Below are 15,792 nucleotides of genomic sequence, written 5' to 3'. Positions count from 1 at the left end.
CTGTACTCTCAGGGGGATATATTTTAAGGATAAACATTTTTCAGTAATGATATTGGTATAGTAATTTTATGACTTTTTACTGTAAGAGAAGGGGATAAAAATATGGAATGGGGGAAGAAAAAGAACCCTGTGGACTGCTGGTGGGAATGCAGTTTGGTGCAGCCACTGTAGAAAACAGTATGGAGATAACTCAAAAGACTAGGAATAGACTTAACATAGGACCCAGTAATCCCACTCCTGGGCATATATCCAGAAGGAACCCTACTTCAAAAAGACAGCTGCACCCCAATGTTCATAGCAGCACTGTTTACAATAGCCAAGACATGGAAACAGCCTAAATGTCCATCAACAGATGACTGGATAAAGAAGAGGTGGTATATTTATACAATGGAATACTATTCAACCATAAAAACCAACAACATAATGCCATTTGCAGCAACATGAATGTTCCTGGAGAATGTTATTCTTAAATGAAGTAAGCCAGAAAGAGAAAGAAAAATACTATATGAGACCGCTCATATGTGGAATCTAAAAAAACAAAAAAACCCCAAAAAACCATAAATACAAAACAGAAACAGACTCATAGACAGAATACAAACATGGTTTCCAAGGGGGCAGGGGGTGGGAAGGAACAGACTGGGATTTCAGAATGTAGAATAGATAAATAAGATTATACTGTATAGCACAGGGAAGTATGTACAAGATCTTGTGGTAGCTCACAGCAAAAAAAAAAAAAGTGACAATGACTATATGTATATTCATGTATAGCTGAAAAATTGTGCTCTACACTGGAATTTGACACATTGTAAAATGATTATAAATCAATAAAAATGTTTTAAAAAAATAAATAAATATAAACCTTAAAAACAAACAAAAAACAACAACAAAAAAGAAACCTGTGGTAGTAGAGGTAGCAGTATGAACTCATGATTTAAATATATATTTAACGTTTATTAGCTTTGCCTATTTTAAGATTCTAGAAGCAGTGACACCACACTAGCAATGACCACACTTATCATCCGGTCCTTGATGCCTAGATAGCGGTCCCTACCACAAGAAGGGAAAATAGGATATTTGGAAATAGAATATTTGGAATACTGATTGATTCCAAGTTAGGAAAAGTAGAAGGTGGACATGGAATATTTTTTTATGCTAAAAAAGCAGAAGATACAGCAAAAAGATGCAAAGACCAACATGAAAGGGTTTCCACTGGCTAAATATGGAATAATTTGTGCATTAAAATGAATAATGATGGCATAGCTAACATTGGATAACAAGAAACCTGAGTTCATAGTGATAATAACAAACAAAAAATAAATAAAAGGTGAGGATCACAGAAGAGAAGGCATTTCTTTTTCTTTAAGAATGCTACTGAAAAACAGAGAATGAAGGATAGAATTAACAAAATTACTGTTTTGTAGCCACTAATGTATTATCAATTGGTGCTAAAACTGTTGAGTAAACACACATTAAAGTATTAATCCACAGATCACTAATTACAAAGGAGAAAATGTAACTCTACAATGGAAATACTTGTTGGATACCAGCTTAAAGCAAGTGATCCCAACAGCATCACTAATACTGGGACAAACTGGTATGATACACCAAGGAAGCATATCACCTATGTACTATTCCTGTCAAATTATTAACCTGAACCTAAATCATAAGAAAGCTAATCTAAATCATGGGTATGCTACAAAATAAATGGCATGGAAGTTAAAAAATGAACAAACCAAAAAAAGTGGGGGAGGGGTGAAGGGAGCAGGAGGAAAGACTTAGAAAACATGACAATCAAATACAATATGTAATCCTAGATTGCAACCTGAGATTGATGATGAAAAAGCTGTAAAGGAGATAATGGAGAAAGTTGGGGACAGTATTGTTTACATTGAAAGTTTTGAAAGGGACAGTGGCATTATCGTTATATATGATAATGTTTTTGTTCTTTATTCTCAGCTCAATTTTGTTCTTTATTTTATTCTTTATTCTTTAACTACTGAAGGAGAGTTAAAGCTTCATGATATCTGCAACTTTCAAATGCTTCACCCATAAATAATGTGTGTGTGTAAGGGTGTATATGTCAATCAAATGACACAAAATGTCAAAAGTTATTGAAACTAGAGAGAGAAAATTTTGTGAAAGTACATTGTACTCTTTCAACTCTTCTATAGATTGAAATTTTTAGAAATAAAATATTTTGGGAAAAATAAAAGGCATGGGAAAGAACTGTACACCATAAATAGAACTTTCCTTTCCTTCTTTATTTTATATTGTTATCTGCACTAATATGATATTTGTTATTCAGTGATATCAATGTATGTCAGAGTTCTTCATATTTTATAAAATGCTATTTCAGTGTTGTTGTTAATACATGTTAATTGTTGCTAATGCATATCAAACGTGGAGAAAAGAGAAATGGAGATGGAGAAAAGAGAAATGGAGATGGAGAAAAAGAAGATAACAAAAACATCACCATCCTGGCCTTTATAATTTTTATTGAATTAATGACTTATATTTTCCACATTGACAATCTCTAATTGAAACAACCCATTCCTAAATCGATCCTAAGAGCAACTATTTCTCTAAGTAAATAGTAGCATTATATGCTACCTATCAATGTGGGAGAATACTAAACAAAGAGTGAATACAAGGAAGTTGGAATCCATTGGTCACTGGTGATTCACATCTCTCCTATATGCAGCATGCACTCACTCCTGCCCAAGACCTCCAGAAGTCTTAGTACAGTATCATCTCAGAAGCCAACACTCTTGTTATCTAACTCAGTTCCAGGTACAAATGAATTTCCTTGGTATAGTTCCTTAAGTTCAACACTTCAAGTACAGTTTCTCTTGATCTGTAGACCTTTAAAAGTAAGAAGATAAATTACTTTCCCATATGAATCCAACATACTACGTTAGGACAAGCGTAGAATAACTGTCATAAACATTTCTGTTCAAAAATGGGGAAATAGGATGCACACAGGTGTCAGTGTTTCATAACAGTTCTGAAATCCTGCTGGGCAAATGTTGGAAGCTAATTGATTAAATCTTAAGGCCTGGGAATAATTTTTTATGACTCTTCAATCTGCCCTCTGGGCTCTAGGGTTCCACTCTCTAAGTTATCCTTTCTTCTTATTTTTCTTTTTTTAAAAATTGAGATATAATTCATATACTATATAAAATTCACTTTTTTAAAGTATTAAAATTCAATGGGTTTTCGTATATGTATTCACCAAGTTTTGCAACCATCATCACTATCTGATTCCAGAACATTTTCTTCACCCTAGAATAGTCATTACTAGATTAGCACTCACTCCTCATCATTCTCCTGCCCTTATCCAGGCTCTGGCAACTACTAATCTGCTTTTTGTTTCTATAGATTTACCTGTTTTAGACATTTCATATAAATGGAATCGTACTATGCAGCCTTTGTTTAGCATGTTTTTGAGGTTTGTTTTTCTTGTAACATGCATTGGTTCTTTGTTCCTTTTTATGGTTGAATAATACTCTATTGTATGGATATACCACATTTTATTTTATACATTCACCAGTTAATGTTTATTTGGGTTGTTTCCACTTTTTGGCTATTATGAATGATGCTGCTGTGCACATTCATAAACATTTTGATTAGACATATGTTTTCAGTTTTCTTGGTTATATACCAGGAGGTGGAATTTGCTGGGTCATATGGTAATTCTGTGTTTAAATTTTTTAATGTGTTTTCAAAATGCATTTTCCAAAGTGGCTACACCATTTTGTATTCTCACCAGCAGTGTATGAGGGTTTAAATTTCTCCATGTCTTCACTAGCACTTGTTATGTGCATTTTTTTTTATTATACTCTCCTTCTGGTATGAAATAATATCTCATTGTGGTTTTGATTTTCATTTCCCTAATGACTAATGATATTTATCATCTTTTCATGTGCTTACTGGCCATTAGCAATATCTTCTTTGTAGAAACGTCTACTAAATCATTTGCTAATTTTTAATTGGTCATCTGTCTTTTTATTGTTGAGTTGTAGGAGTTCTTTGTATACTGTGTACAGTAGACCCCTATCAGACATGTGATTTATAAATATTTACTTTTTTTCTGTGGACTGTGTTCACTTCTTGATAGTATCCTTTTGAAGCACGGAAGTTTTAAATTTTGATCAAGTCCGTTCTATCTGTTTTTCCTTTTGTTTCTTGTGATTTAGTGTCAAATCCAAGAAATCATTGCCATAAAGATTTACAATTATCTTTTCTTTTAGATTTTTATAGTTTTAGCTTCTATATTCATAGGATCCATTTTGAATTAATTATTTTATATGGTATGAGGTAGAGGTCCAGCTCCATTATTTTGCATGTAAATATCCAGTTGTCCCAGCACAGTTTGTTGAAAAGACAATTCATTTCCCCATTGAATTTTCTTGGTACTCTCATCAAAAATAGATTGACTATAGGTGTAAGGATCTGTCTTGGGGCTCAGTTCTACTGTAATGATTTGTATATCTGTCCTTATGTCATTAACACCTAGATTAATTATACTTTATAGTAAGTTTTTGTTAACAATCAGGAATTGCTACTCCTCCAATTTAGTTTTTCTGTTTTCAGGATTATTATGGCTATTCTAGATTCCTTACATTTCCATATGCATTTTAGAATCAGCTTGCTAATTTCTACAAAAATGCCAGCTAGGATTTTGATAGGGATTGTGTTGAATCTGTTGATCAATTTGGGGATTATTATCATGTTAACAATATTAAATCTTCCAGTTCATGAATGCTGGATGTATTTCTATTTATTTATGAATAATTGTTATCTTTATGTTTTGTTAAACTTACTCCTAGAAGTATTTTATTCTTTGTGATGCTGTTGTAAATGGAATTATTTTCTTAATTATTTCATTTTGGAATTGTTCAGTGCCATTGTATAGAAATAAAACTGATTTTTGTATATTGATATGGCATCCTGTAACCTTTCTGAACTTACTAGTTCTAAAATATTTTGTATGTGGATTCCTTAGACATTTCTTTACGCAGCATTATGTCATCTATAAGGAGAGTTTTGCTTCTACTTTTTCAATCCAAATGGCTTTTATTTGTTTTTCTTGCCCAATTGTGCTGGCTAGAACCTCTAATACATGTTGAATAGAAGTGGTGAGAGCATATATCCTTGTCTTGTTCTGATCTTAGGGGTAAAACTTTCAATCTTTCGCTATTACGTGTGATGTTATCTGTGGAATTTGTACAGGTACCATTTCTTAGACTGAGGTAGTTTCCTTCTATTCCTGGCTTGTTCAGCGTTTTTATCATGAAAAGGTGTTGGATTTTGTCAAGTGCTTTTCTGCATCTATGGAGATTATTATGTGGCTTTGTCCTTTATTAATATGTTATATTGCCTCATTGGTTTTTATGTGTTGAAGTAACCTTGCATTCTTGGGATAAATCCCACTTGGTCTTGATATATGATCTTTTTTATGTGTTGCTGGATTCTACTTGATAGAGTTGACCCTTGAACAGTGCAGGAGGTAGCAGCTAACCCTTTGTGCAGTTGAAAATCCGTGTATAACTTATAGTCAGCCCTCTGTATATGTGGTTCCACATCCACAGATTCAACCAACTGGGAATTGTGTAGTACTGTAATATTTACTAATGGACAAAAATCCACATATAAGTGAACCTGCACAGCTGAAAGCCATGTTGTTCAAGGGTCAACTGGACTTTTGTCTATTCATAATAGATGGTTCCATTTGGTTTTGTAGGGTTTTTTTTTTTTTTTCCCTCCAGTTGATTTCTTTGGTTTTGATATCAGGCTAATATTGCCCTCATAGAATGAGCAGGGAAATGTCCCTTCCTCATCTCTCTTTTTGGAGTTTGTGAAGGATTGGTTTTATTTCTTCTTAGTTGTCTAATAGAATTCACCAGTTAATCTGTCTCTGGGCTTTTCTTTGTGGTAGGATTTTTGGTTACTAATTATAGTCTGCTTGTAGGTCTTCAGATTTCCTATTACTTCTTGAGTAAGTTTGATAGTTTGTGTCTTTCTAGGAATTTGGCCATTTCATCTAGGATATCTAATTTGTTGATATATGGCTTTTTTTTTTTTTTGGTAGTATTTTTATTTATTATATTTTGTGCTTCTTTAAGGTTAATGGTGATGTCTTTTCCATTTCTGATTTTACAAACTTAAATCTTTGGGTTTTTTTCTTGGTCAAAGTTTTTTATTTTTTCAAAGAACCAACTTTTGGTTTAATCAACCTTCTCTGTTGTCTTTCTGGTATCTATCTTTTTTTCCTTGTCTAACACTTATCATTTATTTTATTCTTTATGCTTGCTTTGGATTTAGTTTTCAGTTCATTTTCTCTTAAGGTGGAAGGTTAGGTTATTGGGTTATTGAGTTTGAACTTTTTTTAATATATATGTTTACCACTATAAATTGCTCTCTAAGCACTGCTTTAGCTGCATCACATACCTTTTGGTATGTTGTTTTCCTTTTCATTCAGTCTTTAGTATATTCTAATATTATTTGTAACCTTGCCTTTTATTCATTATATGTTTGGGAGTATGTTTTTTTATTCTCACATTTGTGATTTTCTTAAATTTTATTTTGTTACTGATCTCTTCTTTCATTTCTTTGAATACTTCTATGTTTTTAATCTTTTTAAATTGATTGAAACTTGTTCTGTGGCTTAATATGTGGTCTCTTTTGGAGAGTTTCCATATATACTTGACAAAAGTTTATTTTCTGCTGTTTTGATGTGGAGTGCGATTATATATATGTCTGTTAGATCTAGTTGATTTATAGTGTTGTCGAAGGCTTCTACTTTCTTATCTAATGTCTAGCTTTTCTTTTCATTATTGGAAATGGTTTATTGAAGTCTCCAGCTATTATTGAATATTCTGTTTCTCCCTTTATTTTTCTTAGTGTTTTCTTCATGTATTTTGGGGCTTTTGTTAGGTGTATGTATATATATTTATATTTTTAATTATTGTGTCTTCTTAGTAGATTGAACCTTTATCATTATAAGATGACCTTCTCTGTTTCTAGTGATGAACTCTGTCTTAGAACAGATTTTGTCTGGTTTTAGTATAGCCGCGTAAGCATTTTGTTGGTTACTATTTGTATAATGTCTTTTTTCATTCTTTTTCTTTCAACTTGTTTGTATCTTTGAATTTAAAGTGTCTCTTTTTACAACATATAGTTGGATTACTCTTTTTAATTTATTTTGCCATTCTCTGCCTTTCTATTTACATCTAATGTAATCACTTATAAGGTAGGATCTACATTTGGCATTTTACTATTCATTTTCAAGGTATTATTTCTTTTTGTTTTTTCTGTCTCTATTATTACCTTCTTTTGTGTTAGATAGATATTTTGTAGTTTATCATTTTAATTACTTTTTTTTTTTACTGTATTTTTTCCAGTTACTTTCTTAGTGGTTGCCCTGGGGGTTGTAATTAACATCTTAATAGGCAACAGTCTAGTTCAGATTAATAACTACTTAATTTCGGTGGTCTACAAAAACTTTGATCCCATGTGGCTCCATTCCATCTCTCTTCCTGTGTGCTGTTATTGTCCTCTGTGTTATATTTTTATACATTGTTTGCACTGGGATGGATTTGTGATCATTGTTTTATGCAGCTACCTACTAAGGTGAGAGGAAAGAAGTTACAGACAAAAATTATAAACAAAAAATACATTTATACTGTATTTTAACTATTTAATTTACTGGTGCTTATTTGAGTTACTCTCTAGCTTCCTTTCATTAGGTCGGGCCTGATAACGACAGATTTTCAGTTTTTGTTGATCTGGGAATATCTAAATTTTCACCTCTTTTTTTTTAAGAGAGAAGGGCAAGCAAAGACCAACTCTAAATGTAGAATTCTTAATATATTTTCTAAATAAAGAATTGTTGGTTGTCAGTCTTTTTCTTTCAGTTTCTTGAATATGTCATCCCACTCTCTTCTGGCCTTTATGATTTCTGATGTGATGTTGATTGCAAATCTCATTGAGGATCCATTGTATGTAATTACTTGATTTTTTCTTTTCTTACTGCTTTCAAGATTACTGTTTTTCTTTGTTTTCTGACCAAAGAAACCAAATGTATCTAGATGTCACTCTCTTTGAATTTATCCTACCAGAAGATTGTTGAGCTTCTTGGGTTTGTAGGTAAATGTTTTTCATCACATTTATGACACTGTCAAACCATCATTTTTCATATATTCTTTGTGCCTCATTCTCTTCTCTCCTTTTTGGACTACCATTTATGAATCTTCTTACATTCAGTGGTATCCCACAGGTCTCTGAGGTTCTATTCATCTTTCTTTCTTTTCTTTTCTCTTCTTTTTTTTTTTCCCCCTTTCCTTTCCTTCCTCCTTTCTGCCCTTCTTCTCCCCAGACTGGGTAATTTCAGTTGGCCTGTCTTCAAGTTCACTCATTCTTTTTTCTGCCAGTTCAAATCTGCTCTTTATCCATCTAGTGAATTTTGCATTTTAGTGTACTTCTCAACTCCAGAATATCTATTTGTTTCTTTTTTTTTTAAGTTCTATTTATTTATATTTGGTGAGATATTCCACTGATGCATGCCTTTCTTCCTTTGTACATGGTTTCCTTTAGTTCTTTGAACATATTTAAAATGGTTCATTTAAAGTTTTTGTTTAGTAAGCCCAATACTTGGACTTCCTCAGAGACACTCTCTATTGACTTTTTTCTTGCTGTGTATGGTCCATAATTTCTAGTTTGTATTTATCATAATGTTTTGTTTTTAAAAAAGTGGGTATTTAATATAATACAATGTAACAGCTGTGGAAATCAGACTATTCCCCACCTCAGGGTTTGTTGTCACTGCTTTGTGTTCTTGCTGTTATTTTTGTTCTTTGTTTAGTGACTTTTCTGAACTAATTCAGTGAAGTCAGTATTCTTTGTATTGTGTGGCCACTGACATTTCTGCTAGTTAGCTTAGTGGCCAACTAATGATTGGACAGAGATTTCCTTAAATGTCTAGAACTGTAAGATTCTCAGTCTTTGTTTAGGGGCTGTGTGTGTATTGGGGTAGGCTACTTCAGAACTGGGGAGGGAAGATGGGAATAGAGCAATTTAAAATGCCATATAGTTTGTTCTTTTCACTAAAATTTAGCCAATATTTTTAAAGACACTTCCTGGAAAGCTTTTGGTTAATACCATAGTTCTTTTACTTAATGGAGTGACATCCCCAAACCAAAAAAAAAAACCCTAAAATTAAAGTAAAAAATTCACATTTTACCTATATCGTTATTAACAGAGTTAAATTTGAAGAAAATCCATCGGATTTCTGAAGCATATTTTCCTGACTGTCCTCCTGAGCTGGTCTTTGCTCAGTCTTTCTTAATTTTAAAACATCAGTTCCTATCTGTACAGACTGAAAGTTTTCAAAACAATCAAGACCTGGTTTCTTTTTGTTGAATAGTCCTTCTGTTAGTATATTTCTCTCTTCTCCCATTTTACTATAATTAGGAAGAAGAAACTCAACACTTCACTTAGAAATTTCCCTAGATAGAGCACCCAGTTCATTAGGCTAATTTTTGTTTTCCAGGTCACTACGGACAACAGTGTTATAAAACTTCCTGACACTACATAAGTATTTTTTTCCTCCACTTTCCAATAACATTTACCTCATTTTCCTACAAATCCTCACCCTGCATCCTTATCAAAGACCAAAAGGCTTCTATTAATCTGCTCCTTCAGAGGACTTCAGGCTTACATTAACACTCTCCTCAAAGCTTACTGCCTGGTTGTAAAGCCACACCTACATACTAGGTTTTTATTCCAGTAGCATCTCACTAATGTGTACCAAAGTCTGTATTATTTATTAATTACTACTTGACAAATTACCCCCTAAATTAAGCAATTTAAAACAACAAACACTTATTATTTATTATCTAACATTTTCTCTGAACCAGGAATCTGAGAGTGACTCAGCCGGATGTTTCTGGCTCAGTTGTCTGAAGTCAAGCAGTCAGCTAGGGTTGCAGTCATTTGGGATTTGGTTGATCTAGAGCATCTTCTCCCAGGTTTACTCATTTGACTATTTGCGAGAGACCTCAGTTCCTCGCCTTGTGAGCCTCCTCGTAGTGACAACTCACAGTATGGCTTCCTCCAGAGTGAGTGATGAGAGAAAAAGAGACAGGACAGAGTGGTAGAGGGAGTGAGATGACAGCTGAGCACCAATGTTCAAAGTATCCAGGGTAGAAACCACATTTTTTTGTAACCTAATCTTGGAAGTGACATACACTTCTGCAGTATTCTATTATTAATCACACAAACGACCCCTGATACACGTGGAAGGGACTACACAACAGTATGAAACCAGGAGGTGGGAGTGGGAATCGCTGAGGACCATCTTGAAACTGGCTACCACAAAGAACTTGTTAAACTTTTGAATTACTTGAAAAGTAAAGAGATAGGGCAAAAATAAGTTATTTCTGTCTTCTTGGGGGCAGTAGACACCACTTCTTTGTGGCAACATATTTTCTCTTCTAGCCAAACGTTTGTTAGTTGCCTGAACTTTGAAATCATTTGAGTTTATAATCCCTGGTCTAAATCTTTAGTTAACTCATTTGCTTTTATGTAGTTGTGACAACTTATGCAAGTAATCTGGAAGGCTCATTAGCTAATCAGCAGCTGAGTAACATTTTCTTTGTCTCTCTCTCTCTCTCTTTTTTATCTTATTTATTTGTTTGTTTGGTTTTTGCCAAGTCCTTTGGTCTCACACATAGGTTTATTCTCAATATAAATTAACAAAAACTGAGTAGATGAATAAAGTAGCATTGTCTGTTCTGCTTTAAACTTAGCTCTAAACTCAATTCTAAAGTAATAGCCCTAATCACATGATATGAGTCTTATCATGTTTTTGTTCTTTTTTGATAAATTTAATTATTTTGAATTTATAAGGTGATATTAGTCAATAAATTGCAGAGCAATTAACCAAAATACCTAAAAGTAAATCCAGTATCTCCTTTTCAAACATAATACAAAGCAAGATTAGGTTTGAAAAAAGGTTGAATGGAGAGGAATGTTCACAGAAGTTTTCAGAGATTCCCGGAAGTAATAATCAAGAAATGGTATAAATTGGGAATCCTTACAGATAACATGAAAATTTCTTGTTTTGATGTAAACTACTTTAGTTAGGTTACATTTGCTCATACTGTTTATTCTGGACCAAAATATATCACATGGACTTATAAATTATGTACTTATTTTCCTAGTTAATAATTTTATATTAACCTAGTTAATATTTTTACTTGGCATTTTATGATTTAAATAAAATACAAGTTCTCAGTCTATATCTTTTCGTTTCTCTTGTTATTTTCACTATAACCTAAGATAACAGTGTATTAATAATGTTAGCTGTTAAAATGCCAAGTACAGGAGTTCAGTATTTTATCTACAAGCTCATATAACCTTAAAATACTCTTGTGAAGCAAGCCTTGTTATGATTTTCAAGGTTCTATTATCATTTCTATTTTTATGAACAGAGAAACTAAGGCCTGGAAGGAATGTATAACTAGCCTAAGTTCATAAAGATGGTTAAGATTCCAATCTATAACTAAGTCTTTCTTTTTTTATTAAAATGTTGATGTACAGTATTACTTTAGTTTCAGGTTTTCTACAGAGTGATTTAACATTTGCATACATAATGAAATGATAACCACAGTAAGTCTAGAACCGTCTGTTCCCATAAAAGTTATTACATTATTATTGACCATATTCCTTATGCTGTGTATTCTCACTTATATGTGGAATCTAAGAAACAAAACAAAGTAAACTAATTTAAAACAGACTCAGTGTTAGAACAAACAGGTGGTTGCCAGAGAAGCGGGGGCATTGAGGGGATGAAACAGGTGAAGGTGGGGATTAAGACGTACAAACCTCCAGTTATACAACAAGCTGCGGAGATGTAATATACAGTTGGCCCTTGAACGGCATGGGAGGTAGGGGTACTGACCCTCTGCACAGTCAAAAATGTGAGTCAAACTTTACAGTGGACCTGCTGTATTTGAGGTTCTGCATCTGTGGATTCAACCAGTCATGGATTGTGTAGTACTGTAGTACATATTTATTGGGGGAAAAAATCCACATTAAGTGTACCCCCGCGGTTCAAACCCATGTTGTTCAAGCATCAACTGTATAGCCAAGTCTTTCTAATTCCCCCCCAAAAATAGTGCCTCTCTTCCCTACTGGAGTCTAAATGAAGAATAAATGTGAAGCCTAAAATGTTATTTTTTTATAGGCCCTTCTCAAAATGTTTTTTTCAGAATTCAAAATTTTTTGTTTTGAAAGAGGTAATATAAGGAGGTGTTTATTATGTAATATCTCTAACAGGTCCAAAACAGCACCCTGTGATCAAATATGTTGATATTTCTGCAGGACCATAAACAGATTCATGTTGGCTTAGGTCACATTTTGCTACCAAATGTGGTGGTCATGGTATGGAGGGAGTTTGTTGCCTTTCCTTACCTCTAAATAGTATCTTTTCTAACCTCCTAGCATTTTGGAATCAGGTATCTATAAAAATAGTTGTTTTTCCGCCTAGTGAAGTACTTGCCTTCAGATCTCTTAGACAAGTGCTGTAGCTCTTACTGAACCCCAAAACTAAGAAGACTTATCCCTTCAATCTCAGACAGCCCTGGATCAGGGCAGCCTATTCACATAACACTGATCTGCCTGGGTAAGAGTTGAGGCTTTTAAGGAGCAAAGAACTAGTATCTCTAGAAGTAGGCCCACTTGTAAGAGGAAGTAGTATGGAGCCAGACCAAGTATGCTTAGTCATCCTTCCCAGTTTACCAGTCCTTCTACCTCTGAAGGAGCAGAGGAAATAAAGGATTAGAGTGAGGCCAGAAGTGTGTGTGTGAAAAAGCCACCACCACCACCCCCGCAATACCAAAACTCTATCACTATGATACTGTGTTTGTAAGTGGTCTGTTCTTATTCCATACCTCTTAACTATAAAATCATTGAGTTGTTTTTACCTCTTGTACAAGTTTCAGGCAGAATTGTGTGTCACTGCTGACCTTTATTTTGGATATAGCTGACAAACGTGTTTTGGGATAGGGGACTGATTAAGACTCTCAGTAATGGTACTGCTGTATTCTATAAGGAGAAACCTAGTGAATGTATGCTGAAATATTTAGGAGTGAAATGTCATAATTCTGCAACTTACTTTCAGTAGTTCTTCAAACTAAAGAAAGTAAAAAGAAGGTGAATGTAGCAGAATACTAACAATTCTTGAATCTTGGTAGAGACTGTCTGTCATTGTAGTGGTCTTTATTTTTTCTTTGTGATTGAAATTTCTTGATATGAAAAGTTGAGAAACAGAGAGAAATCCTTGATGATATTCAGGCTGTACATGAAATGTACTGCATTTGACAGAATTGAAAAATTAATGATACAAATAGTTAAAGAGTTTATATGTTTTCTTTAATAGTTAATGTGTGTACCAACTCTGTTAGGTTTAAAATTGCTTGGTTACTTATATATTCAATTTATTTTCACATAGTAATAATTTAATCTCTGGTAGAATACATTTGAATTGAAACTCTGAAAATAATTTGTTTTTATGTGTAATTCTTTATCTGTATTTCAGTTTCAGACAAAAATGCTTATTTTCAAGAAGTGATTATATACGCTAAGTTTTGGGTTGACATATTATCATAAAACTAATTAAATCTACAAGGTTTCTACTGCTAAGTCCTATAAACCAGTTTATGAATTGATTCTAAGAGAAATTATGAACTGACTCTAAGAGACTTCTGAAATCATTAATTTATAATAAAAATAAGAAAAACATTGGTATTTTGTGTTCTGTTTTTTAATTCTTATTATATTTATTTCTTCCCTAGATCTTCCTCAGAACTGTGATCCTAACATTCCCCTAGTTGCTCAGGAATTAATGAAAAAGATGATACGTCAGTTTGCAATTGAGTATATTTCAAAAAGTGGTAAAATTCAAGAGAATAGAAATGGTTCAATTGGACCAAGTCTAATATGTAAAAGTATCCAAATGAATCAAGCAGAAAACTCGCTTCAGGAAGAACAGGAAGGCCCCTTAGACCTCACTGTGAATCGAATCCAAGAACAAAATACTCAGCAAGGTAAGAATTTTGTGTGTATGTGAGATATAGTTTTATGTTTGAATATTCTTAAATGTACATATAAACTTATATTCACAGAACAGTTTATTTTGGAAGTAATATTACTTGTAATTAGCCTCTGTAATATGAACTAGAGAGATGTGTGCTAAATTAGACCTTTTGTATTGCAATTGACTTTGTTTATAAAGAGAAAATGAGAGTTGCTCTCAGTCTCTTTTCACAATAAACTGTATAGTGAGAGAATCCTCACAAGCACCCTAAAAGCAAGGTATACAAATAAATGGATGTGTACAATGTAGAAGTATTCTTATAATGTACAGCTGAGAATATTGATGAAGCACTTGCTGTGCAGTTTTTTGCCCTTAGGTGAAAAATAAGAAGAAATAGATGATTTATCTTTAATTGTTTATGATGTAACTAAGGAGAGAGAAAAGTTAATACATGTGATAAATTTATTATAATCATGATACATTTTTCATAAGAAACCTGAATGATGAAGCTATGTTGGTGTTACCTAATGGTTAATTGAAGGAAGAGCTTGATTCTCCGAGGAAAAGGAAGGAAAAGCCTGTTGGTGCTTGTGGAGGATGCCAAACAAGTGTTTGCTTGGAGAAAAGTGAACAAGTAGCTCTTGTTAACCCAAGTTAGGGATAGTGCTGAAAGTCCTTGATGCCAGAAAAATATCAGCGTTAAGTTTGATTGCAGAAGGTGTGGTGTTTGAAGCTCTAAAGAAGAATACACTAGTCAGTATTTAAAGAAGGTGATCTTTTCAGTGTGTGAGACAGATCAAAACTGAGAGGAGCTAAAATACGGAAGTAATTTTCTCTTTTTGCTTCCCTAACTTTCAGTTGAATGAGTTTATTTATGTGGAAGGATATGAGAAATATTGAGATAATTAGATGTGTTATAAGACATATTAAAGATGATTATAATAAAAGCTTAAGGACATGATGTATCAGTACATTGAATTTTGGAAGTTAGAAAGCATAGGATTTTCAGAATTTTTGTTTGTCTTACTTTTCCATGTTTTACACTCTCTTACAGCTCTTCTTTTTTGTGGGAGGCAATTCAGTGTTCTAAGAGGACTAAAACATAGGCCTTGGTATCTGTGACAGACTTGGGGTTGAAATCTCAGCTCTGCTACTTAAGTTACATGAACAATTAACTTTATCTATCTGAGCTTTAATTTCCTCACTTGTTATTTTGCAATAATAATTATACACTCATTGGAGCAATGTGAAAGTTAAATGTGAAATAACCAACTCATAAAAGATACCCAAACATTAGTCTCTCTATTCTCTCTACCTCGTGTTTCTTACCACCAGCGAAGAGAAGCATTGGAAACAACATGGTAGTTATCTGTAAATATTTGTATGGCTGTTACACTAAAGTAGGACTGAACTTTCTCTGAATGGCTCAATGAGTAGAATTAGGATCACTAGCTATAAGTTAGGTGAAAACAGATTTCAGGTCCATGTAAGAAAGACTATCTCTAAGGCTCAGACTTTTTTTTAAAGGGGAAGGGGGAAAATGATTTCCTGGTTGCCTAATCATTAGACATTCAAAACTGTCAGATGAATAGTTGGAATAGATGATATTTTAAAAGTAAATTTCCAGTCCTTACATTCAGTGATTCTATGAACTTGAGTGATAAGGCAGACCCAAGTAAATATAGAAAATAAGC

General features: G+C 33.3%; 1 protein-coding gene across 12 annotated transcripts in view; it reads left to right on the top strand.

Moving 5' to 3' along the window:
* Positions 1-15,792, top strand: part of LCORL (ligand dependent nuclear receptor corepressor like) — a 154,319-nt gene that overhangs the window by 90,880 nt on the left and 47,647 nt on the right. For 11 of the 12 annotated variants that reach the window (XM_032494593.1, XM_032494580.1, XM_032494566.1 and 8 more), the window contains one exon: positions 13,857-14,108. In XM_032494593.1, coding sequence (XP_032350484.1) covers positions 13,857-14,108 — 252 coding nt within the window. Of the gene's footprint in view, positions 1-13,856; positions 14,109-15,792 lie in introns of those variants that run through there. The other variant, XM_032494613.1, reaches the window with a different exon arrangement.

This window comes from Camelus ferus, chromosome 2 (assembly GCF_009834535.1).
Source record: "Camelus ferus isolate YT-003-E chromosome 2, BCGSAC_Cfer_1.0, whole genome shotgun sequence".
NCBI classification, from domain to species: Eukaryota; Metazoa; Chordata; class Mammalia; order Artiodactyla; family Camelidae; genus Camelus; species Camelus ferus.
Note: the sequence above shows the minus strand (reverse complement) of the source record. Positions and strands in the feature narration are given on the sequence as shown.